Below are 25842 nucleotides of genomic sequence, written 5' to 3'. Positions count from 1 at the left end.
GAAGAAAAATTAGAGCTGTGGAGAAGGCTTGTTAAAGATATTAATGAAATTAAAGACATACTCAAAGCAGGTAATTTTAAATTGAAAATGTTAATACACAAAAAACCATTGTTTAATCAGAAATATATATTTATTTTCTCACAATAATGAACACAAAATAAAAAAAAACAGTTTAAAGGTCCTTATATTACTTTAAAAAGCTTAACTAAAATAGAATATATTTATTGCTCTTTGCTTATTATTAAATGAAAATTTTAAAATAATTTATTTCGTTTGAATGTTAATGTATCTATTTTTATTATATTAATTTTACAATTGATTTTCAGGTGATTGCCACAATCGCTGAACGAGGTTGTTTCTTGTAAGCATACCTTGGTGAAGAGGCTCATTATTTAAGTATTCATTATTGTAGAAGACATTAACCGAGGACTCATCCATTTGGCCCACTTGGCCTTCATCAAGGACAGGAATTTGCGCTTCATTACACATGTTATGTAAGATTACGCAAGCATTAACAATTGATGCTGCTTTCTCTGGTGTATAATGTAACACGCGGTGAACTAATAGACACCGAAAACGTGCTTTAAGAAGTCCAATTGTCCTTTCGATTAGGTTTCTTGTGCGAGCATGGACGTCAGTGTAATGACTCTCGGGTGTGCCAGTAACGGTATTTAAAATTGGTGTCATCATATATTTTCGCAATGGATAAGCAGAATCACCTGAAATGTTAAACAGTATAGTAGAATATTCATGCATACATTTACAAACAAATATTAAAATATATCCTACTCAACACAGCAAAAGTTTTAAGCAGAATTCACTCAATAGAAATAAATATAACCTAGTAGCCATGTTGATTCATTGAGGTTTTCCAAGAAGGTTTTTATGGGATGTGTATTCCATATAAAAGAGTCATGTGTTGCACCTCCATAACTAGAATCTACACTTAATATTTGCATTTCTGCATCACAAATCTAAAAAAAATTAAAGAATAATTAATATTTTTCAAATATTTCTTGGATTAAATTTCATAGTTTTAAACAACATTATACCAACTGAACATTTAATGAATGATAGTGTTTTCTACAAAAGTATCTTTCTTCATGTATGGCTGGTCTGATAATAGCAATTTGAGTGCAGTCTATACATCCCAATACACCAGGCATAAAAAATTTTTGGTAGAATCTGAAATATTATTTTGTTAATTTTCAAAGTAATGAATAATGTGTAATTTATAGTATGATGATGATAGTTACTTTAATTTGATTATTTCAAGAAAAAGAAGTGTTTTGTATAAGTTCTAATATTTTTTTGAATTCTTTATAGTAGTTACATAAATAATAATTTGCATATTGTTAAATGTTTAATTTCAATGTGTTTCTTTCATGTAAATAAATAATATAAACATACTTTGTTCTAATTGTATTTCTTTCTGCAAAATTTTGAGGGAAACGGATATATTTCATTCTCAATTGTGGAGAATCAATGCAAGCTGTGACCTCATTTATGACTTTGGACACAGTTTGCTGAGCAAGTGAGTGCGCACTAATGTCTCCAATTGGTCTTTGGTAAGAACCGGTTCCATAAAAGGATAAAGTTGTCAAAACCTACAAAAACACACTTTATTTATTTTTTCATAATGTACTAAATAATCATGAGGAATTATTATGTTACCTTTTGCTCAGCCGACAAATCTGTAGACTTTTTTGGTTGTCTTAAAAGGGGTCTTATTTCATCACACAAAGCTTGAGCTAATTCCTTTGAAAGCCGATATCGTTTTATAAATTCGGAATCATCTAGGTCTAAAAAAGGATCGGTTTGTCGTCGCAATTCCTGTCTTCGTAGTTGTTTATTCTGAATTTCCTCATTTTCCAATTCAATAAACTCGAAAGAAAGCATGATACCTGACATCTAAGAAATTATAATAGAAATTAATATTTTTTTACCCTAAGGAAATAGTTTAAATTGTTGTACTTACTCTAACAAACTTATTTAACTTCGAAAATAAATATTAAATTATTAATTGGATACTATAGACACAAAAAAGTTGAGCAAAAAGTAACTTTTTTAGAATCGCTTATTCTGTCATAGTTGGAAGGCGCAACTGTCAAATTTCGGTTCAGCCGAGCGGTCATGGTACGGATTTTCATACAAATTGAACGAACGAAATCTGATAACCGCTAAGGTCACGTGGGAACCTAAACTGTCTCGTTTTTTCGATGTCATGGTACGAATTAGCGATGCAACTCAGTTGTAGGTTGTCAATAGGCTCGCAATAAGAGTTCATGGTAGGCCCCCAGGTCGCCTTTTTTGTATCTGACCGAAAGAAGAAGATGCAGTTCTTAGTCGACACCGGTAGCGACATCTGTCTTTTCTCGCACGGCTTCAAATCAGACGACCGAAACCTGCCTATGAACTTTTCGCGGCCAACGGTTCATCGATCGCTACATATGGTTTCGCTCAACTAGAACTTGATTTAGGCCTCCTCCTCCATTCTAGAGAAGGTTGAACCAAGATATCGCGCTGTATCACATGGCTGCAGGGCGCAAGCCTGATGGTACCCGACCCTATAGTTGCTGGCGATTTCACGGACATTGATTCATTCCTAAAGCACCTGTTAATGTGCGGTGAAGAGGTAATCCGCCGATCTCTAACACTATATAAGGAAGCAGAGACCGTCTCCATCGATGCTTGACTTTCCACAGAACCCGAACAGCTGGGGGTACCATTAAACAAAATGTGTTAACTCGTCGTTCGGTACTCGTAGCGAGCGGACGTGTATGATTAACGACGTTTGAAGGATTTTTAAAAAGGAAGAGCGCGGCGCGGTAAGTGCTAGAAAGATATATAGTAAGACCTAGGAATTATTGTTACGATTTAGCGTTTAGTTTTGATTATTTTATCGCTTATTAATAGTTAAATTTATACTGGAAACATTCCTTCCTTTGTTCTCACTCGGTGGCGTGATCGGTGACGTAGTTAGGTGCGGTAGAGGTAGAGTCGTAGATAGAGTCGTAGGTAGAGTCGCAGGTAGAGTCGTAGGTAGAGTCGTAGGTAGAGTCGACAGTAGAGTCGTTGGTAGAGTCGTTGGTAGAGTCGACGGTAAAGTCGACGGTAGAGTCGAAGGTAGAGTCGACGGTAGAGTCGACGGTAGAGTCGACGGTAGAGTCGACGGTAGAGTCATCGGCAATATTAAAAAATAGTAGGGGCGTGCAAGTTATGGACAAAAGCGCCTCAAAGGAGCGCGAACTTGTGGACTTAGAGCGGCAGGAGCGAGAGCAGGGGTTTGCACCTCGCAGGTCCCTGATGCGGACCCTGCCACGCGATTTGTTTCCGCGGCTGCCGGAAAACGAGGGGGCGCGAAAGCGTAAACAAACGTCTCCGTTAGAGCTGGAGGAGGCAACCCGTCGGAGGGTGTGCCAGGAGCGCGGCCGAGGTTCAGCCTCTCCACGCAGCGAGGAGGGAAAACCGGTTGGGGACTCGCCGATAGCGTCAACGCCAACCGCGACGGGAATATCTGTTGGGGACTTTATATGGAGGCTAACTCGGCTGGCGAAGCTATCATGGCGGCGACGTCGGCGTCAACGTCGAAATTAAACAAGGCGGAAATTGCCCAAATTGGCACGCATGTGCAGAAACTTACGGGCCCTAATAGCCCTACTGTCGACGCGGCTGGGCGAAGAGCGCCTAAATAATTGCAAGCTGGAGCACAGCGCGCGCAGCGGCGCACAGGCAGGGGCTGTGGGCGCGCCAGAGTCCCAGACCAGAGCGGGAACAACGGGCGTAAATTATGCGAAAGCCCTCAACATGGGGCGAGGTCCGGCACCTAAGCCGGCATCGGCGGGAACCGTGCTGGCTTTCTACCCGGCTGACGAAAAGTCGGAAAACCTAAAAACCGCGGAGCAGACTAAAGCAGCGCTCAAGCAGGCGCTGAACCCCCAGACCCTCGGAGTTGGTATTGCGCAGGTGCGCAAGATAGGAAACGCGGGCGTTATTGTGCAGGCGGCAAGCTGGGGAGATGCTGAAAAAATTAGGCGTGCGGTTCCTGACAATTTGCAGGTCCAGGTTCCGAAACCGAAGGCCCCTCTCGTTGCGGTCGTGGCGGTCGACGGCGCCAGAGTTGACTCGGGCGCTTTCCTAAAAGCGTTGCGCACCCAGAACTTTGAGGGCCAAGCCGAATGGAGTAAGGAAGAGGTCGACGTGGCTTTTAAGAAGTGCGCCCGAGGAGGCGCGTGCACGGTGGTGCTGCGGTGCAGTCCAGCTTGGCGAGACAAGCTGGTCTCGAAAGAGCGCGTGTACATAGAGTGGTAGCGTCATATCGTGCGGGACTATGCGGACGCTACCTGCTGCGGCAAATGCCAGGGCTACGGGCATGCGGCACGCTTCTGTAGGGCAACAAAGGACACCTGTGGGAACTGTGGCGAAGAGGGTCACACACACAAGGCGTGCAAGAATACGTTTCGCAGGTGCGCTACGTGCAAAAAAGCTGGGAAACCTACGGAGGACCACCGAACCGCTTCGGCCCAATGCCCGGCGAGACAAGCGGCGGAAAAGCGGTCCTTAGAAAGAACTAATTATGGATTGTAGGTCCATAAGAAGTTCACGAGGAGACAAGATGGACATCTCGGTCGGACAAATAAACCTGCAAGGGTCGGTGACGGCTACCAAGAAGCTGCCGGCTCTCGCAAGGCATCTGAGCCGTCGTGCTGAGGGACGATCTGGCAGTGCTCGTACTCCACAACTTATGCACGTCTCACTGCTTTGTGGCACAGCTTGGAGGAAGGGAGAACGCCGTGTACGTGGTGTCGGCCTACTTCCAGTACAGCGACGAGATAGCCCCACACTTGGAGCACTTGGAGCGTGTGCTGGAGGCTCTTCGAGGGATTGGAGCACTTGGAGCGTGTGCTGGAGGCTCTTCGAGGGAAACCCGTGGTGATTGGTGTCGACACAAACACCCACTCACAGCTGTGGTACAGTCGCGAGGACCAGTGTAGAGGAAGAGGCAGATTGGCAGATGAACGTAGGACGGCTATGGAGAGCTTCGTGCTGTCGTGGGGTCTCCTGGTCCATAACGTCCAAGGCCAACCGGACATCTTTAGTTCACCGTGCACGCCGATCTCAGCACGAGTGACCACCGCCTGATCACCTTCGTGTTCCATCTCGGCTCAATGAATTCTTCGGGACAACTGCATCGGGCGCGTAGCACAGAACAGGGCACGGAGCCGATAAGGTTTCGGGACCGTGGGGTGGACTGGGACCGTTTTCGCTCGGAACTTGCGCTGCGCGTGGGCAGGATCACGTTTAACGCCCCTGCTCAGGCTATTTGTTCGGCGTTTACTTCCGCTGTCGTGACTTCGGCGGGGAAGTGTTTGGGAGTGGTTGCGCCTAAACGACTTGGGGGTTACGAATGGTGGTCGGGTGAACTGGACGGCCTCCGCAAGCAGCATAACAAATTACGTCGGGAGTGGCAACAGTCCCGGCGCGCGGGCAGACTGGGCGAAGAGAGCGCGCGAAAACGCTTTCATCTTGCCCGCTCTAGGTACCGGAAAGCATTGCGGAATGCTGAAACCGAGCATTACAAATGAATTTCCGGAGTCGGATCTTCAGATCCCAAAAGACAAAATATTATTATGTCAGTGCTCAACTCGAGCATTGCGATATGCGGCTGAGGATAAAGACATTCTTGTCAATCCACCGACAGTTGGAAAATATGACACTATTCAGACGGAGCTTATTAAACGTTTTTCAGCGTCAAGAGAAAAAGAAGTCACCCAGCTTCTAATGCACGACGAATTTGGAGATAGACGTCCTTCGCAATTTCTGCGACATTTACGTCACTTAGCTGGTAAAAATATACCAGGTGATTTTATTCGTACTATTTGGACTAGCCGTTTGCCAACCAGCTTGCAGACAGTTATCGCATCACAGCCTGAGTCTTCGTTACAAGCACTCGCCGACTTATCAGAAGGTAGGTAAGGTGCATGATTTGGTACCGCCTGTACCTCAAGTTGCATCCGCCGATGCTGTGCCTGGCAGTATACTAGAAAAGCTCACAAGAGAAGTCGCTGAACTGAGCCGTCAGGTTAAGTCACTCTCCATGACCAATGCAGGTAGATCTCGGTCAAGAGATAGAGGTAGCCAGTGCAATAGAAATCGTACTCGTTCGCAGTCAAGTTACAGAAAGTTCCCGAACTGCTTCTATCATAACAAATATGGCGATAGAGCACGTGTCTATGTCAAGCCATGCGATTATCATCAGGGAAAAGCCAGCGGCAGTCGTTAATTACGATTGCTTCAGTGCTTCAGGTCGCCTTTTTTGTATCTGACCGAAAGACGAAGATGCAGTTCTTAGTCGACACCGGTAGCGACATCTGTGTCTTTCCTCGCACGGCTTCGAAAATCAGACGACCGAAAACTGCCTATGAACATTTCGCGGCCAACTGTTCATCGATCATTTAGGCTTCCGCCGCGCTTTCGCGTGGCGTTTCATTATTGCCGACGTTAGCAAAGCTATTATAGGTGCAGACTTCCTGTCACATTATGTCTGATTCAACGATTACATTAAACTGGATAAATTCCAGTCCCCACCGCTTAAAGACATTTGTAGCCAGTAGAGTTTCGAAGATTCAGGAGGTTTTTTCTCACATTTCCGGCAAATCCAATCCTGCCGATTGTTTATCCCGTGGTCTAACCGCTTAACAACCTATTTCGCACGGTTTATGGTTAAACGATCCCTCTTGGGCAGTTTTAAATGAGGATCAATGGCCACTAAAACCTTTCATAATGTGCGCGTCTGATGAAATATCAGAACGTTAAGTAGTCGCTTTACCGACTATATCCATTCCGCAAGATGAAGGAATACTAGAAATTTTTAAAAGAATTTCTTATTGGTCACGTTCCTATTTAAGCGAACTTCAACTTTATAATGCTACCGGTGATGAAACGACTTCGAGTTGAGTATGATACAATTTTAATAGAAAAAGATCTATCGAGAGCCGAGAAGGAGCAAGACAAATTGAAAGGCAGCAGTGTGGTAGTTGCTGTCTATGACTTACAAGCAACAATGCCATGTCCAAGAGGGGATATAAGTAACTTTTATTATATCTCCAAATTAAATGTTCTCCTAATTTATAAATTTTGTGCTGTCATGTTTTGTGTGTTTGAGTGAATTTTTTTTGTGGATATGTCCGATGTCTTTATTTTATGTTTTACTTTTATTTTATTTTACTGTATAGTGATATATCTGTTTAGTTTCCTTAATAAATAAATAAAAAGACACACGAACCGGAGATGGTAGGTGGCGTTCCGGCATGATGGCGCAAAAATAGTTAAATTTTAACCGGCGTCGCGTGCGCATTAAGATATACGCAAACCGTACCGTACTTATTTCTATTCACCATTTTAAGGATAAAGATGCAAGCTTGTGATAATGAGGAGGAGAAAAGCCATCTTGAAACTCAGAGAAAGCTCTACTTACTAAAAGCAGATTCTGCAAGAAATAGTTATAAACAAGATAAAGAAGAGGCTAAAGTAAATGGTAACACCACAGTATTAGTATTCGATTTGATGAAAACATTACCTACGCCTATAATTTCAACAAGAGACAACTGTGGACTTATTGTCTTGGAATCCATGATGCTCCTACTGATAAATTCACTATATGTTTATGGGATGAAACAATTGCATCCAGAGGTCCCCAAGAGATAGAATCTTGTTTGCTGAGATATATTAATGAAAATGTGACTACCAAAAAACTTATTCTTTGCTCTGATCAATGTGGTAGGCAAAACCGGAACATAAAAATGGCAGTTTTGTGTCAGTATATTACACAGCTCACCCAGATTTTATAGTTGAAAGCATTGACCACAAGTTCTTTCTTAGTGGTCATTCTTACTTAGCTTGCGACCAAGATTTTGGGTTGATTGAGAAGAAAAAGAAACTATTGAAAAATATATTTGAAGATGAAAAAAGAACACTTCTACAAAAAGACTGGAAATGAATATTACCAACAGAAAGATTACCAGTGAGGGCTCCAAAGTAAAGTGGTTAAGCATTCAGTGGCTAAAATACCACCAAACGCACAAGCATAATATATTTTTCAAGTACTCAAATAATGAAGATGTGCTTTTTGAGTATGTTGAGCTGAACTAGAACTTCTATATCCTGATGGAAAAGCTACACATACTTATCTCCTTTCGGCGAGGAAGTAGTGAAATACATAGCGGGCTACGTGGTTTTTTCTCTTTTAGGCGTGCAGTGTAAAGAAAGCTTGATTTATCAAAAAAGTAGAGGTGGCTTAATGTATGCCTCAGAAGAGGTTATATCCTTATGTCGCTTTTGTGAATTCGAGATTAGAGCCACACTTACGTCGGATAAAAAAGTTGATCCTAAATACAACACTAAACGAATTGTTATTCAAACTTTAAAAAAACTTGTAGGGAAAATACTCTTTCATTCTATTGAGGAACATTATTTTGACAACGATTATGTGACGCATAACATAGAACTGGCAAAGGTTGTTATGGAAAAATATGTAAACACGAGAATCACTTACCTTTCTAAGAAAAAGGATCCAAAAAAATGTATCCGTCATATATTCACAAAACTCATTCACTTCAAAAATCAATAAAAAGTTTTGCTGGATTAGCAGATTTAAATAAAACTTATCAAAATCCGCTATTTTGTAAGTAAAAATAGTGTTCTTATTATTTCATACATAAAACTAGTACCTAGTATAAAATAAAATTGTGTTTTCTTATGTCGTTTCAAATTTTTAAATTCAAAATCATCATGGGATTTCAATTACGCTATTTAAAAAAGTAGTAGCAATAAAAATATTTTTTTTTTATGTCAAATGATTATACAGTTACATGATGTTTTCATGTAAATAAATACTTTGATTGACAATGTGTTTAGAAACCCCCTGTTGTACTTTTTAAACTCTTTGTAATAAATATTTTTTCTTAAGTACGTTGTTTGAATTGCCTATTTTATTACATTTAGGATGGAGCGTCATGGAGGAGACCAGCGCATAACTTCTTCTAAATATTAGCCGTATAGTAATGTATTGCAAATTTTCTCTAAAATATTTTAGAAATGCTATAAACATTTTAGAAATCATCGCTAACATACTCTTCTAAGGTGCAACTGTTGCAAAAACAGAAAACAGAAAGAAAAGAAGAAGAAAGAAAAGTCCAATGTACATTCAGTTGTTTGTTTAAATAAAATATAAATAAAAACATGGAGCGCTAGTGTCCTTCTTGATGTACTACTTCACCTTAGTGAAAGTTAATGAAGCCATGAGGGACGGTACCCAAACCAAAGTCCGTTATTAGCTTGAGTCACGCAAGAACTTGACACTACTTATCCTTATACACACTGAAACCGACCAATTCATAGAGTTTGGGTACAGTCGCTTGTGGCGCCATTAGTTCACAATTTGCCACCCCATGTGTGAAAAAAATTTTTTTTAGAAATTTTCTGCTATTGCAGAATAGAATGAACAACTGAATGATTGAATGAATAAATTTTATCGACATTCCTTATCGACATGGTGGTAGCTCTAATTATCTCGGGATTGTTGCGTATGTGTGCTGTACATGTAACGTGTAAAGATACGATTTCTTTAAATGTGTGCGTTGCGGTTACTCTTATGTAAGCAAATTAGGTTTGTGTGCGTGTGTACAAACATTGTGCAATTTGTTTCTGTAGTAAAATTTTGTCTGTGTGAGTGCCTCGTCCCCCGCCGATGTTTTGACAGAAAAATTAATTAGCATCGTTCGAGTGATGGCGTCTCCTTTCTGGCTTAATACTCAAAGCATACTGGAGACCAAAAACAGCATTAACTGTGACGGAAAATATTATATCTTCCCTAAATAATACAAATTCGCCACCAATCCTAGCTAACGACAAAAATGGTAGTGAAGGCGAAACTAAAGACTTTTCTGCAGATGATAGTGGTGACGAATATAAACCAGAGCAATCTGTAAAACGTGGCCGTATCATCGTCCAGTTCGTCTGATTCTACTTCTAGCTCAACATCGACATCGACTACTCATAATTCGGTTAGAAATTCCAATTTAATGGATGCCAGCCAAGAAGTAGCGCTACCTGCCGAGACTACTGTACCCAAGAAAGGAAAAAAGAGAGTGCGGAATGAATCTGCGTGGATAAAGTACGAAAATGTACGAAAACGACACCGTAACTCTGGAAAACAATACATATCTAGAACTGGCAAAACTGTCGCAGAAAAGTCTTTTAAATTACCATGTACAAAAAAATGTAGACTCAAATGTCGTAATAAAATAACGGAAGGACAAAGACAGGAAATATTTGATTGTTATTGGGGCTTGGGAACGCTGCAAAGGCAGCGTGATTTTTTAAACTCCTCTTTAACAACATTAAAAGTCCCTTACCATCGAGATAAAGAAGGAGCTGCCAAAACTAGGAAACAAAATTGTGTTTTTCATTTCACGGTGAATGGCGAAAGTAACCGAGTGTGTAAATTTTTTTTAATCAATACTTTGGGGATATCTGAGAGAACATTGCGAACTGTTATTGAAGGTAGAAATAGCTGTATAACAGGTGTGATCCCAGAAGATAAACGTGGCAAACATGGGCATCATAATCAAACAAACCCGGAAATCTTATAATCGGTTCGCGATCACATTAATTCTGTACCTAGAATTGAGATTCACTATACTCGAGCTAACACTACTCGTGAATTTATTGATGGCGGTCTTACTGTTAAAGAGTTGCATCGTAATTATGTATCTATTAGAGGAACAATGCCATCATCAACATTTGATACCGAATTTTCAACACTGAATTTAATTTATCGTTTTTTGCACCCAAAAAAGATCAGGGCGATCTCTGCGAGTCTTATAAAAATGCCACTTGAGAAGACCAAATCAAATTATAAGAATGTTACGAAAAACACCTAAAGCAGAAAACATTAAGTAGGGAAGAGAAAGCGAAGGATATAGAGTTGGTAAAAGAAAATGAAGAAACTGTCGTTGCAATATATGATTTACAGGCAGTTATGCCTGTACCTATTGGTAATAGTTCAGCGTTCTTCTACAAATCGAAATTAAATTGTTTAAATTTTACGGTTTGTATTTTCCCTATTCTATACGTGTGTAACTTTATATAAATACTAATATTTTAACTATTTTAACAGATTACAAATATAAAAGATAACATTACTTATTGCTATTTTTGGCACGAGGGACTTGGCAATAGAGGAGCTGTAGAAATTGGTTCTTGTGTATTGAAATTTCTGAAAGAGACTGCCGAAATCCAAAAAATGTAGCAATATAATATTCTACTCTGACAACTGCTGTGGTCAGCAGAAAAACAGGTAAGTTCACTGTCATTATTTTTCTAAAAAAATAAAAATCAAAATATTTCTTTGATCAATTTCTATATTTTGCTCTTCTAGATTCCTGGTTAGCATGTATTATTACGCCGTTGAAACTCTTCCAATAAAATCGATTACCCATAAATATTTGATTCGTGGCCACACACAAAATGAGGGTGACAATGCTCATTCGCTAATCGAAAAGTCAATTAAAAGAGCAAAAAAGTCTGGTCCTATCTACATTCCTTACCAGTATGTTCAACTTATACGAGACTCAAAGAAAACTGGAAATGCTTTTGTAGTTAACGAATTGAACTATGACGATTTTTATGCTTTAAAAAAGTTGTTTGAGGATATTACATTAAATGTTAACAAAGATCTGCAAGGTAACCAGATTAAATTATCTGAAATAAAATCTATACCTACGATTTGTAAAAAATTCTGAGACTTATGATTTAAAATATTCTTATGAGGGGGAATGGATATCAGTAAAATCAAAAGCAACCATTAATACGCGTAAAACTCGATCAGATAATAATTTACACATTAGTGAAATACGTTTAAGAGCAGCTTATAATTCTAAACTAACGATTTCTGATCAAAAAAAACAGGATTTGCGGACTTTATTACAAAAAAATATTATTCCAAGATGCTATTCTGGATTTTACGAAAGTTTGTTTTATATATTTTTATCTGTTGTCTATTTTAATATTTCAAAATAATTGTCAATCACAGAAGTCCTTTGAGTACTTCACAACAATTATGGTTTAATAAGTGGTCTAACATTCCATTGATTATAAAGTTTATAATTATATTGAGTAAGTTTAACGTTTAGGAGTAACTTTTTGCAAGTGCAGGGTTATAGATTTTAAGAATATAGTGTAAGTGTAGTAAACATCTGTGATTTTTCTGTGCCATAAAGATAAAAACGGGTAAGACTGATAAAAAATAGCATGTATCCTATGATGTCATTTAGTAGGTACTTATTGAATAGTTCATAATTATTAAACTGTCATTAGGATAAAGCTCTGCGACATTGTACCTTTAGTCTAGTCGACAAGTTGAAAATGGAACAAAATAGAGATACTACTCTTAAAATTATGTGCGATAGCTCATTGGATCAGGAATGACGTCTAGAAAAATGTGCTAAAAGCGTGTATTAGCACATAAAAAATTGCAAAAGTTATAGACCATTAAAGATTAAAAAATAATGGCATTTAGTTTTTTGCCAATATTTAATAAACTATTAATATTTAAGAAATTTCAAATAAAGATTCTGAAAGAGGAGGAAATTTCTAATAAAAAACTGTAAATTTTTTGATTATCATGAATATTACTTTTATTTAAAATTAAAAAAAATGTTTTCTATACTTTGTTATATATGGTTGTTTTTGTTAATTTTAGAAGTTTTAGAAAAAAAATAAACAAAAGTTGAATATTTGTTTATAACAAATTGGTAAGTTAATAAACAATAGAATTGTTGATTAAAAAAAAATTTTTTTCTGTTACTTTATAGAAGACTGTCAATTATGATTTTTAGGAAAAAAAAATTTCTTATCTAATTATTTAAACAATAGAAAATTAAAAAAAACGATTATAAACAATTAAAAATTGTTATTAAGGAAAAATTTTTTTTTTTAAAATAAAATTTTTAATGTAATAAAGTTGTGTTAAATTTTTTTTTTTAAATATTGATTTTATCAATTTGTTTAAAAAAAATTTATCAACAAATGGCGGGAATTTTTTTTTTGCAAATCAATAAATATCTTGTATTAATAAAAAAACGATTATATGATGATTTAGAAAAAAAAAATTTTTTTTAACATCATTACATGGATTTTTAAGTTTTTGTTTAAGTAAAAAAATTGTTATAAACAAAGTATAAATATTTTTTTAACTTTTATGGCACGATCTTGTTAAGTATGTATGTAAGAAAGGCTCTACGAAGCGAAATATTTTTACGACCATTATTTAAACATTTTTTTTCACTTACAATTAAGACGGTCGTTCGAGAAAATTTCGTTAGTTAACAATTATTTAACTTGTTGAAAAATTAACTTTAAGTAAAATTTTCAACGGGAATAAATTAATTATAGTGTTCACAACACACCATAATTTTTTCAAATTTAAAAAAAAATATTCAATACCTTAAATGAATTAATTAATGTGCCGTAGTCGCTTTTGACGCCACGCGCGAATCCTAAAAATGTCAACCGCAGACCTATTTTCAGCGTTAAATTAACATTATAAATAATGGAGATAGAGTTCTGGGAGTCAGGAGTTTTTTATTAGAAATTTCCTCCTCTTTCAGAATCTTTATTTGAAATTTCTTAAATATTAATAGTTTATTAAATATTGGCAAAAAACTAAATGCCATTATTTTTTCATCTTTAATGGTCTATAACTTTTGCAATTTTTTATGTGCTAATACACGCTTTTAGCACATTTTTCTAGACGTCATTCCGGATCCAATGAGCTATCGCACATAATTTTAAGAGTAGTATCTCTATTTTGTTACATTTTCAACTTGTCGACTAGACTACTTGTTTAATTGACAATTCTAAGTCTTGTATTGATTAATCAAAATTTGTTTCATTTTATATTAAGACAACCAAAGTCATAACTACCAAGAACTTTCATTTTCTAGGGTAACAACGACGCACGTAAGTATTAAAATTATTTTTTTTATTTTCCCTCAGTTATGGAAAGATTATTTAAAAAAAAAACCTTTTATTGTGCTTAATGTTCAAACTAAAAAAGTAAAATAATAGAGGTAGCCATTAGCTGTAAGAAATATATAAAATCTTCATAAGTGTTACGAAAAAATCTTAATAATGGTGTAGTGTAAAAATGATTCTTAAGTTGGCGGGGGGAAATTTATTTTTTGCACTTTTTTTTGGCTCTATCAACTGTTCTTCATTGTTCTATAAAAAAAAAATTTTGTTCGTTTTTTTTTTTTTTAATTATAAAAAAATTGACCCTCAATTTGGCACGAACTATAGATATTTTGATATTTTTTTTTCTAATAGTTTAGAACTATTCAAGAACTGTTCGTTCAAAATAAGCAACTGTTCGGCTTTCATTATCCTGTAACTTAATAATAATTAACTTTTTTTTATAAATCTTAATTAAATGTTATTGCGCATTGATTATCGCTCTCGCGAAAATTCATATTAATTAATAGTTTCTCGATTTTAACCATGACGTGGATATATGTATGGAGTATGGAGAGATAATAAACAAAATACTCCACTTTATACATAAGTATTATTTAAAAAAAATATTGTTTTATTTCACTAAAAGTGATTGATTACAGTTGATAAACAAACATTCATCGTTTCTTCTGAAAAAGTTAGTATGAAATGTTGATAATATTGATATAACAATATTGTAGCATAATACTCTTTTTTATTTACTTTCTTTCTTATTGTCTACTAGCTGGCCTGGCGAACATCGTACCGCCCAACAGTCGATTCTTTATTTTTTTTTTAAATACTTATTCTGCTATTCGGGACACCGGTCTAGCTTGTAAAATAAAAAAAAGTTGATAATACAACAAATACATTATGTCAAAAAATATAATTACAGTCAAAACCGTTTATAACGACATCGTTTACAACGACCTATCGGTTATTACAACGATTTTAAATCTTATTTAGAGACGTTGAATGAATATTTAGGCATATTATTATCTACGCACTTTCTCCCAACGAACAGTTTCAGCCAACAACGATTTCGGAGGCTCTTAACGCTGTAACAATTTTGCAAAAATTTGTTGCCTTTAACGAACAGTTTGATACTGGTGATACTCATACCTTGAGGAGTATGAAACGTAAAATGCAAAAAATATTTGAGACTGGGCTAAAAAAAAAACAGACCAAAATGACTGATTACTTTTGTACCTAATTATTTCGTAATAAATATTTTTGTTTCTTTTTTAACTCGTTTACATATTATAATATTAACATACCATATTATAACCCATACTTACCTATTCTAGATAGATAACTATGATAATATAACTTGTATGTATTGTACATACATATGAACTATACTTGTGTATATATAATATATGACATTGCTTATAACGAATATCGGATATAACGTCGGCAACTATACGGTCCCTTCAATGTCGTTATAACCGGTTTTGACTGTATATATATATTTACCTTCCCGGAACCCCTCCACTAACACTTGAACTTTTTGATATGGTATTAAAGTTCAAATTGCCTTTAAATATTATTACGAATATTTTGTATGGGAAATTATAGAAAAGTGTTGTTTTTAGACTTTTTCACTCAATTTTTTTTAATTTTTCTCTGCGTAAGAACCATCCTCGTACTTCAAGGAATATTATAAAAAAAGAATCAGACAAATCGGTCAAGCCGTTTTCTTGTTATGTCGTGACAACGGAAAACGGGTTTCATTTTTATATATAAATGAAACACCAATTTATCAAAGCTGTGATAACCGTATGTTTGAAACCGTTTTGGGTATTTTATGCTACTCCATCTCAAATTCATTGTTTTAGAGAGTATTATCGTTTTCATAGAAAATGTTCAAGAATTTGTATTGACGCAACTGGAGGAGTTGTCAAGAAATTCACTGATCCCATTAACGGACGTACAAGCGCAATTTATATTCAATAGTAATAAATTTTGATGGTACTTCCTTATCAGTGTTTCAAATGCTGTCAGAATCTCACGATGCCGATACCATCACACTTTGGTTAAGAAAATGGGTGCGGGAAGTATCCAATAACACGATCCCACACTATCCTTATGAAGTTGTGTGTGACGGTTCACGAGCTCTTCTTAACGCGAACAATGTGGATATTTTCATTCAACTCACAATAAAAACACGGATTGTGATGATGATAACTGGGATGATGATGAAGATTAAGAAGATGATGAAAAACGTGATCCAGATTACTTTAATTATGTATATTCTAAGCAACAAAAGAATCATGATCTGAATCAGAATCTTTAGCATTTAATAGTCGATCATTATCTGATTACATAGAATTATGTTTTAACAACGTTAAATGTGCCACTACAACCCAGCCAAACACATATATTCGCTTGGACACGGCTCATTTTATTCATGCAGCTAGTAATTGGAAGTGTTGGAAGTCAGTAATCCATAAAAATGTTAAGTCATTTTACTTGTACTGTATTGCACTACTCATTGAATGTGATCAGTGGAAAGATCTAGAAAGGATTTTGATATTAACATTAATCATTTGCAATACTGAGTATGAAGATTCCATGATTTGTTATAATAATAAATTTATTACTCCTCTAGATGCTCGAGTTGAGTTGGAAAATCTTATCAGCAACAGAAAAACTAAAATTTTAATAGATGACATGGAAGAAAAAATAAAAACTATGGATTTTAGTACGGATAAAAGTGACATTTTAAATGACACTTGTTTTGAAAGCTCATGTGACAATAATGTTACAATTAAGTTATGGGCAGATAATCTTGCTTCGCATTCAGACAATATTCAAAATATTGGTACCATATTAAATTGTTTTTATGTTCCATTATTTAAAGAACCATTGATACATAATATAGCCAAAGAATTCCCTTTATGGACCAAAGTTTGTGTCCCAAATAAAAAGTTACGCCCAACGTCTTCATATATCGAAGAGGATTTCAAGGACTTGAAGATTATGTTGAATAAACAAATCACTTTACCAGCACGTATAGATATTTTCGTAAAGGCTCATCTTAAAAAATTTTTGGGCGGGGTCGTTTTACTTCAAAATAAAATTACAAAATTCGTTGATGACAATCTTAATAAATTAACTGTGTCCAGTTTGTGTTTCCACCACGCCAACATTTTTCTATTTAGGATGATGTATAGAATAAATAAATAAATAAATAAATAAAATAAATAATCATCAATATCAGTTGAAAATTTAAATTGCCATGATAAAAAGTCAGAAGAGAAATTAAACAATAATGATACGTTTCAGGACATTTTACAGAACGAAAATTGGCGAGGATTAGGAAATGACCCGAAACATGCCAATAAAGAGTGGATGAATTATGAAAACAGTAGTAGTAAAACCTTCTATTTGTATACCATCACAAATTTTGAAAAAAACACTGGGGTAAAGATGATGAAGGTAAGAAGATAAAGTGGTCTAAAATAATGGAAATCAATGTAACCAGTTCAGAACCATTCATCTTGCGGTTTAAATATGATTTTGATGCTGAGTATTCTAAGCTCAACGTTGAACGCCAACAGAGATCCAAACGGTGACACAGACATGCTTCCAATACACCCAATATTTAATGACAGTCCTGAATTAAAAATTGTATACACCGAGACTGCCAATACGTAAAGCCCTACATTCTGATCTCATTAATCTTTGTAAATCAAATGACATACCAAGCTACTATCATGGTTTCTATGAATCTCTTAAATTTAATGATGAGGCAGAAGCACCAACTGATAACTGTGCTGATGAAGACTAATTTTTTTTAAATATTGAGCAACTAATAAGAAGACTTTTTTTAAATTATAATATACTTTTGGATACAAATTACTTAGATTTCGCTTTAAATTTTATTTGGAATATTAGGTTTTGTGACTTTGAATGTTTACTCGAAGATGCCACTTAATTATAAAGATTTGAGTATGGAGATAGATAGATTGATTATAGACTGATTTATTTGAGAGTGACTTTATGTTATGTTTGTTTGGTTGTTTTGTTTTTTTGAAAAGTATTATTTTTGTCATTATCTTTGTTGGCTTTAAATGTTGGTCCCAAAATAAATAACAGTTGATTATAATTAAGTAGTTTAATTGAAATACCCAGAAAAAACGTCTAATTTACTCATATCGTAAATTCATTATGTGAATAATAACGCGAATAAGATGATAATATTAGATTACCGACATTGCTGGAGAGTTCGTATATCGTAGAATATCATGACAGGACTATATTACAATATTCGTATGAATTAAGTTTAATTGAGAAAAAAATGATAAGTGCATGTTAGCAACACATGTTATTGTTAAATTTAGTCTAATGTTTTATTTCCTAAATATCTCAAGTTCAGTGGAATCTTTTAAAATTTCAACGAAGTATAGAGATAACAATACAAACAATAAAAAGACCAATAAAGCCATTCGAGAAGACTACAAAACCCATAGAAGAAAAGTAATTGAGAGAAACCTAACAACCTATAGAAGTACAAAAAGAGCTTATAAAGAATTAAAAACACATAAAAACTGGATACAAAATGTAGCTGTTAACCAGGGCAAAACAAAGACTAGACAAGATTTAATTAAATGTGCCACAGCATTCTATTCAGAACTATATTCAAAGCCAACCGAAGAAAATAATATATGTACATGAAATTATATATGCTCAACAAAGAACAAGAACTGAAATAAAAGAAGTGACAGAATCTGAAATTCTAAAACCATATAAAGACATTGAAAAATGACAAGAGCCCAGGATCAGATAACATCAGCAATGAAGCCTTGAAACAAGGAGCATTCCTAATAGCACCATTTTTAAGAAATCTACTTAACGTGGTTCTCAAATCAGGAAAAGCTCCACAGCAATGGTGCCAATCTGAAATTATATTAATCTATAAGAAGGGAGATCCTAAGGATATTGGTAATTATAGGCCTAACAGCTTACTGTCAGCCCTATATAAACTATTTTCAGCATTGTTACTAAGTAGAATAACAGAAAAAATAGATCAGAGACAATCAATAGAACAGGCAGGCTTCCGCTCTAGCTTTTCCACAATAGATCACATACATACCATTGAACAACTCCTAGAAAAAATCAAAGAATTTAATCAACCTCTCTATATTGGGTTTGTAGATTACCAAAAAGCATTTGACACCATCACCCACAGCTCTATATGGAAAGCTTTACAGGCTTGAGACATAGACACAAGCTACATTAACATAATTAAAGATATTTACACTAGGAACACAAGCAGAGTAAAACTCGAAAAAACAGGAGAAAATATAACCATCAACAGAGGTGTAAGACAAGGAGATCCACTGTTACCCAAATTGTTTATAGCAGTCTTAGAAACTGTATTCCAAAAATTAGACTGGAGTAAAAAGGGAATTTGGATTCATGAAAAACATTTGAGTCACTTAAGGTTTGCAGATGACATAGCTGTTTTTGCTAAATCAGCACAGGAACTGGAACAAATGATGCAAAACCTGAACAAGGAAAGCAAAAAAGTAGGGCTGTATATGAACACTACCAAAACAAAAATAATAACAAATAGCAGTAGGAAGCTAATTCAAATAGACGGATACTGCATTGAAAATGTTAAAGACTACATTTATCTAGGTAAATTGATATCATTTGAACCAAACAGCAACAACGATGAGGTAGAATGAAGAATCAAAAACTCATGGAAAAGTTTCTGGTCTCAAAAAGAAATACTCAAAGGAACTTATAATTTAAAAGTAAAGAGAACAGTAATGGACACATGTATTTTACCTTGTCTAACATATGCAAGCCAAACATGGGTATTCTAACAACATGGGTTAACTAACAAAGTGAGAAACAGATTGCTTACGACACAACATGCTATGGAAAGGAGCATACTGAAAATTAAGAAGATACACAAGATAAAGAACAAAGACATACGCCAACAAACTAAATTAACTGATGCTCTTAGGCACGCCTTAAGAATGAAATGGCAATGGGCAGGACATATCTCTCGATACATCGACAAAAGATGGACTGTACAAACTACAAAATGGACTGGTCCACTTGGTAAGAGAAACATAGGTCGACCCAAAAAAAGGTGGGTGGATGACATTGTCAAAGTAGCAGGCGGAAACTGGATTACTACAGCTACAAATAGAATAAAATGGAAAAAAATGGAGGAGGCTTTTACCTAGATGAGATCCAAACTTTGAATATACTAATGTTACACATACTAACATAGACTAAGGGTGGGTTGTTTCAAACCATTTGCTATCGTTACTTACGTTCGTTAATATTTGACAGACTCGTATGAACTTTAACGTATGTTAACTTGTTAGCGTTGCTTCATTGTTAAAAAATGAGTTCGTCATTGTTAATGGGGTTGCCTGTTTGCGTAACGCTATTTTGACCAAATGTTTTATGGGAATTTTTTTTAGTAATAACAACATTGATAAAAACAATGTCAGTTGAAACATTCTGTCAAGTTTGACATCGATGTTTATTGTTTTATACGATACTAATTTTTAAAAAATTTAAATTTTAATATAAATAATGCAAACCTTTTCGCCAAAGTAAGTATAAAGCTTTTATTATTATATTGCATGAATTGTATATGCGCAAAGTATATATATTATATTGAGAGATATAGTTAGAAGTGTATTTATTCACCTGACTCATTGACTTTCAGAGAACGTTCGGTAAATTTTGGAAAAGAGGAGAAGGACCGATTTAAAAATTTAATAGAAAAATATCACCATATATTATTTAATAAAAAAACAGACAATTCAAACAACTTGCAAAAAAAGAAGGCATGGAGTGCGATTCATGCAGAATTCAATGCCCTGTCAAATAACCCTAGAACAATTAAACAGTTGCAAGCCAAATTTGACAACATGAAGCGGAATGCTCGTAAAGTATGTTCCTACAATTTTCCAGAACAAGTTGACATATTTTATAGCATACATAATGAATAAGTTTTTACTATGAAGTACCTATTGATTTTAAGGATGCAAGCAAACAAAGGCAAGAGCGTTTTAAAACGGGGGGTGGTCCACCTCCACCTCCTACTGATGCAGACACTGACTGGTTGAGGACTGTGATGCCAGTTTCAATGGATGGACTGGCTAGTATAGTCGATGATGATTCTGAATTGGTAAGAATATTTTATTACACTGCTCTTTTATATTTTATTCTATTCTATTTTTAATTTTAGGTTGAGTCAAATATAGAGATGGCTAGTGAAAAACCTGTTGTTGACCAAAAAGAAGAGGTATGAATAAATTTATACTAGTAGATCATTAACATTGATGTTAACTTACTGTTCATTGTCATTTTATAAAAAAAATAATTGTAATAAGCTAGAAAAGTATATGTCTATGCTTACAATAATGTAGTTTTGATTTTGATTTTAGATAGAGACAATGAAAGAAAACTGTGATTCTTCAAATATCCAAAAAGAGGTATGTATATGTGTTTTTGAATGATCGAATAACAGTTATTATGATTAAAATCAATATTTTATTATTAGGTATTCAACACAAAATCACCAGCCTGTTTTCTTCGCACTCCAATGACAAGGAATTTAAAAGTGCCTAAAAAATGCAGGCTGTCAAATGTGCCCAGTCTCACATCTCAAATATCCACAGAAAGATTGGAATTGTTTAAAAGTTGTAGGAAATATGAGAAAGAAATTTTTGAGTTGCGAGTGCAACATCTGAATGAGAAGAGAAAGAATGATGAAATCATTTTTAAACTTCAAGAAAAAAAATTACTTTTGGAAATTTCTTTATTAGAAAGAAATTTACAAAAGTAGTTTTTTCTATACTAATATTATAAAGATTGATTTTTTGTTTGTTTGAAATGAATAGGCTCCGAAACTACTGGACCAATTTCAAAAATTCTTTCACCGTTCACATAAGCTACAATTTAATGCCATAACCACCAAAAAAGCATGGTGAATTGGTGTTCTCCTGCCGTTTCTCTTGAATGGTTTATTACGATGTAATATAACAAAAAAGAAGTTTGACTTCAATAAACTTGCTATAACTTGTTTATGATCAGAAATACTTGAAACTTAGTATAAATGCTCTTCAAAATAATTAAACAGTTGTGTGTATCAATGTTATAAAATTAGTGTAAAAAATAATAAAAACTGTAAAAAAATAGATTATTAAGATTTAATTCTTATGTGCATAGGCAGGCATAACTTTGTAATGTTGTAATTCGATAATAAAAAGGCATATTATTTTTGTCAAACATTTTATTTCTCCACCAAAAGCATGCAATAGCAATATATTATACAGTATGTATATAATATGTTAATCCTTCACCATATTTCACATCCATACCATAAAATAGTTATAATCTGAAAATAAGACAGCTTTAAAAATATGATTTGAGATTTGTTTTCTTTGAAGTTAAAAATAATCTTAATATTAACATACCTTGCAAAATAATAATAATTAAACTATGTATCTCTTATATTAGAATAAAATTAAATTTAGAGAAAACTAGTTTTCTGTTTGATGTCAATCAAGTTAACTTTTGGTCTAAATTAATAAAATCTGTAGGCTGTAATTCAGTTAGTAAAGGCATATTATTTTTGACTAATATTTTATTTCTTTACCAAAAGCATGCAATAAGCACTATAAACAGTATAGAATGTGTTAGTCCTTCACCATATTTCACACCCATGCCATAAAAAAGTTATAATCTGAAATATAAGACATCTTTAATATTAAATTTGCAATTTATATTTTTGAAGTCAAAAATAGCCGTAATATACCTTGCAAAATAATTATTAATCAAACCATCTCTAATATTAAATTCAGAGGAAACAGAGTTTTCTGGTTGTGTTGGCAATGAAGTTACCTCCTGGTCCAAATTTACAAAATCTGTAGGCTGTTTAACATTATGTGCCCTACAAATATTGTGTAACACAGCAGTTGCAACAATAATTGGCTGGATGTTATCTATCTTACATCTTATTTTGGACCCAACTATGGGGAACCTTCGCTTCCAAACTCCAAATAGCCTTTCAATACTATTTCTGGTTCGTATGTGGCTCTCATTATACAACTTTTCAGCTTCTGTTTGGGGGTCTGCCAGAGGTGTAAGCAGGTATGATTTTAGGGCATAACCTGAATCTCCAAGAAGCCACAGCCCATCAAATTCCCCAGACTCAATCCTATATTTAATATTGGAACTATTAAATATATGACTATCATGTGCAGATCCTGGCCATCTTGCAACTATGTTCCTTATATATAAGTCTGCATCTCCAATAACCTGAACATTAAATGAAAATAAACCTTTCCTGTTTCTGAAGTCTTCAGCATTGTCACCACCTACATTGAATAAAATTATATAGTAAGATTTATACAACAATCAAACATAATATGAATTGTTTGTAAATATTTACTGTAACATAAAAGACAGGTGCGAGTAGGTACCATGTTACTGACCTGGAGATAAAATATTTATGTGGCTACAATCAATGGCCCCTAACACTTTAGGGAACCTGGCTACATTATAAAATTTTGTAGCCATTTCTTCCTTTTCTTGGTCAGTCCTTGGCATATATATAAATTGAGGGCGTAATTTTGAGATTGCAAGTGTTACTCGCCGTATTATTCTACACACTGTAGATTTGTGGAGTCCAGACATATCACCCACACATCTCATGAAGGATCCTGAGGCGTAATATTGTAAGGTAACCAGGACCTGATCAATCGGTTTTACTGCGAGATTTCTGAAACAATGTTGAATACTGTCTTGTAACGCGATTGATTTGAAATATAATAAATTATATAGGCCCAAGATGGTACCTACCTATAAGTACAATACAATAAATAAAAATTAACTTACTTGTCCGTATTACTTGTTATTTCATTTTTAATTGAATCTGTAATATAAATAGCTACCTCCTTTGAAACCCGGAATCTATCAATAAATTCATTTTCATCAAATAAGTTAAAATTATAAATTCGCTTTTTAAAAACCTTTCTTTTTCTCACAAGCACTTGAGCTTCATTTTCCTCTTCGAAAAAACTACCATGAAAAGTATTAAATAAAATTGATTCCATTATGAAATAACTTTTTAAAATTAATGCCGCGTGTAGGAAGTACGAACTACGAAGTTACAAACCAATATTTGACGATTACCAATGGTTCAAGCACTGGTTAACGTAAGCGTAACTTTTTAACGAACGTAAGCTGTCATAGATGGTGAATCAACACTTTTTTTGTCTAACGTTCGTTAGCGCCATCTTTAACGGTTACGTGTCCGTCAAAATTTGTTGATGCAACCCACCCTAATTACTACATATTACTAACATATCAAATATTCTTAATTCTTTTTTTGTACCTTAATGAGTTTGGAATAAATAAAGCTACAATAATAATAATAATAAAAGAGATAACACTAAAAATGAGCTATCATTTAAGCTAACTCCCAAGTTCCTACCTAGGACCCAAAAGAAGTAATCTTATTAAAACGGTTTAATTTTCCTGTAAGTTGTGATTTAGGATTTATCATTTTATTCTCCGGAGCCGGCGAAATGACATTCGTAATCTTTAAGACAACCTATTCCTGAGAAAAGATCTTTATATTCAACAAGCTGTAATACATTGATAGACTCATGATATTGAACATTATGGACTCTGACAAATTTTAAATTCTCACAACTATTGCGACCAATAATATTTCTACAAGGTATATCTATACTGTGGAAATTGACATTGAATACTTTGTTGTTATGTGTGTCAGACAGAATGCATTGACCTACTGTAGGTAATACTTCACCGCTAAAGGTTGAAAGTTTGTGATTACTTTTCTTTAAACTACTCAATGACAAATTAAGTTTTTTGTAAGAGTTTAATGATAATATGTTAGTGTCAGCACCTGTGTCAAACAAAAAGTCTACATTCTTACTATTTATGGACAAAGTTATATGATAAGGGTTTTTTTGGCTGACTGAAATCTCATTAGTGAAAAGACTATTTAGAAAATAAGTGTCAATGGGATAACCCATACTTTTTTCTTCTATGAATCTCACATGTCTGCTGCGGCAACACTTGGCAAAGTGGTTCGGCTTGTGGCAGTTGCTCAGATGACTCCTATGGCTGGACATTTTGTCCGGTGAACTTGACCACATCTGGAGCAGTTCTTGGATGACTGTTTAGACTGAGGTTCTTGACTGGACGATGGTTTACTTGATTGACGACTAAGACTTTCTTGACGGCTATGACTTCTTTGACGATTATGACTTCTTTGACTGTGACTCTCTTGACCACGTTTTGTTAGGCGACTGTGACGTGATTGACGACTGACGACACTTACTTCATGGCTTGATAAGGCTTTAGCCTCTAACCTAGTGTTTCTTAGTGTTTTAGCGAGACTGATGGCGGCATCAAACGAAGATGGTTTCTCGATCAGGATACGTTCCCTGATGTACGAGCAAGATGAATTTAGGTTCCATGAGAATATGTCCTTTACTCTATCATCGGCAAGACCTTCGAAATTGCATTGGATGCTTAGATTCTTGAGATCAGTGGCTCAATTTCTTCATCTGGACCTTGTTTTCTATTGAACAGCTTATGCCTTTCGACAGAGATATTCACAGTTCACACGCGGCGTAAAATAGTCTTCAAATTTGGCGAGTAGATCCTAGTAAGGTGATCTTGTCTATTTCTGTGTTAAACGAGTAAAATATCTGAAGAGCGTCTGAGCCAATAGTTTGTAACAGATTGGCTACTTTAAACCTTTCTTTTGTCTGA

General features: G+C 34.9%; 4 protein-coding genes and 1 long non-coding RNA gene across 8 annotated transcripts; 3 read left to right on the top strand and 2 right to left on the bottom strand.

Moving 5' to 3' along the window:
* Nucleotides 1–231: 231 nt before the first annotated feature.
* LOC125058927 (putative nuclease HARBI1) lies at nt 232–2296 on the bottom strand. Its single transcript, XM_047663069.1, has 6 exons — nt 1979–2296; nt 1675–1911; nt 1411–1607; nt 1053–1185; nt 842–974; nt 232–719 (listed from the first exon to the last, which is right to left on the bottom strand). Exons 2-6 carry the CDS (start codon nt 1909–1911, stop codon nt 310–312), a joined length of 1110 nt encoding a protein of 369 aa, XP_047519025.1. The 5' UTR covers nt 1979–2296; the 3' UTR covers nt 232–309.
* Nucleotides 2297–9989: 7693 nt separating this feature from the next.
* Nucleotides 9990–10803, top strand: LOC125058907 (the record flags this gene model as incomplete). Its single annotated transcript, XM_047663047.1, has 1 exon — nt 9990–10803. A coding segment is annotated over one exon (663 nt), but the record flags the coding sequence as incomplete, so codon positions are not given.
* Nucleotides 10804–10813: 10 nt separating this feature from the next.
* LOC125058827 lies at nt 10814–12211 on the top strand. The gene is made up of 3 exons (XR_007118537.1): nt 10814–11110; nt 11180–11359; nt 11441–12211. It is a non-coding gene; the product is annotated as an uncharacterized LOC125058827 (long non-coding RNA).
* Nucleotides 12212–20313: 8102 nt separating this feature from the next.
* LOC125058530 (myb/SANT-like DNA-binding domain-containing protein 3) lies at nt 20314–21918 on the top strand. Of its 2 annotated transcripts, none has more exons than XM_047662620.1 (6): nt 20314–20636; nt 20753–20978; nt 21071–21217; nt 21278–21329; nt 21475–21524; nt 21593–21918. In XM_047662620.1, exons 1-6 carry the CDS (start codon nt 20617–20619, stop codon nt 21875–21877), a joined length of 780 nt encoding a protein of 259 aa, XP_047518576.1. In that variant the 5' UTR covers nt 20314–20616; the 3' UTR covers nt 21878–21918. The 2 variants fall into 2 exon arrangements, with proteins under 2 accessions (XP_047518576.1, XP_047518575.1); XM_047662619.1 differs by having other exon boundaries at nt 20315–20636; nt 21278–21334; nt 21477–21524.
* Nucleotides 21919–22306: 388 nt separating this feature from the next.
* On the bottom strand, nt 22307–24375 carry LOC125058528 (putative nuclease HARBI1). Of its 3 annotated transcripts, none has more exons than XR_007118429.1 (4): nt 23932–24374; nt 23529–23815; nt 22509–23411; nt 22307–22429 (listed from the first exon to the last, which is right to left on the bottom strand). XR_007118429.1 is itself a non-coding variant. In XM_047662618.1 (4 exons), exons 1-4 carry the CDS (start codon nt 24147–24149, stop codon nt 22771–22773), a joined length of 1074 nt encoding a protein of 357 aa, XP_047518574.1. In that variant the 5' UTR covers nt 24150–24375; the 3' UTR covers nt 22307–22770. The 3 variants fall into 3 exon arrangements, 2 of the variants coding, with proteins under 2 accessions (XP_047518574.1, XP_047518573.1); XM_047662618.1 differs by having other exon boundaries at nt 22307–22777; nt 22850–23411; nt 23932–24375; XM_047662617.1 differs by having other exon boundaries at nt 22307–23411.
* Between the last annotated feature and the right edge of the window lie 1467 nt (nt 24376–25842).

This window comes from Pieris napi, chromosome 18 (genome assembly GCF_905475465.1).
Source record: "Pieris napi chromosome 18, ilPieNapi1.2, whole genome shotgun sequence".
NCBI classification, from domain to species: domain Eukaryota; kingdom Metazoa; phylum Arthropoda; class Insecta; order Lepidoptera; family Pieridae; genus Pieris; species Pieris napi.
Note: the sequence above shows the minus strand (reverse complement) of the source record. Positions and strands in the feature narration are given on the sequence as shown.

What these genes read in the sequence shown, in the direction of transcription:
- LOC125058927 (XM_047663069.1), bottom strand. Translation starts at nt 1,911, where the DNA reads ATGTCAGGTATCATGCTTTCTTTCGAGTTTATTGAATTGGAAAATGAG. An exon ending in ATTTGTCGGCTGAGCAAAAG is followed by an intron (nt 1,608 to 1,674) that starts GTAACATAATAA and finishes GTGTTTTTGTAG; the next exon opens with GTTTTGACAACTTTATCCTT. An exon ending in ATTCATTAAATGTTCAGTTG is followed by an intron (nt 975 to 1,052) that starts GTATAATGTTGT and finishes AATTTTTTTTAG; the next exon opens with ATTTGTGATGCAGAAATGCA.
- LOC125058530 (XM_047662619.1), top strand. Translation starts at nt 20,617, where the DNA reads ATGCAAACCTTTTCGCCAAA. An exon ending in TGAAGCGGAATGCTCGTAAA is followed by an intron (nt 20,979 to 21,070) that starts GTATGTTCCTAC and finishes ATTGATTTTAAG; the next exon opens with GATGCAAGCAAACAAAGGCA. An exon ending in TCGATGATGATTCTGAATTG is followed by an intron (nt 21,218 to 21,277) that starts GTAAGAATATTT and finishes TTTTAATTTTAG; the next exon opens with GTTGAGTCAAATATAGAGAT.
- LOC125058528 (XM_047662617.1), bottom strand. Translation starts at nt 24,149, where the DNA reads ATGGAATCAATTTTATTTAATACTTTTCATGGTAGTTTTTTCGAAGAG. An exon ending in ATAACAAGTAATACGGACAA is followed by an intron (nt 23,816 to 23,931) that starts GTAAGTTAATTT and finishes ACATTGTTTCAG; the next exon opens with AAATCTCGCAGTAAAACCGA. An exon ending in CATAAATATTTTATCTCCAG is followed by an intron (nt 23,412 to 23,528) that starts GTCAGTAACATG and finishes TATTCAATGTAG; the next exon opens with GTGGTGACAATGCTGAAGAC.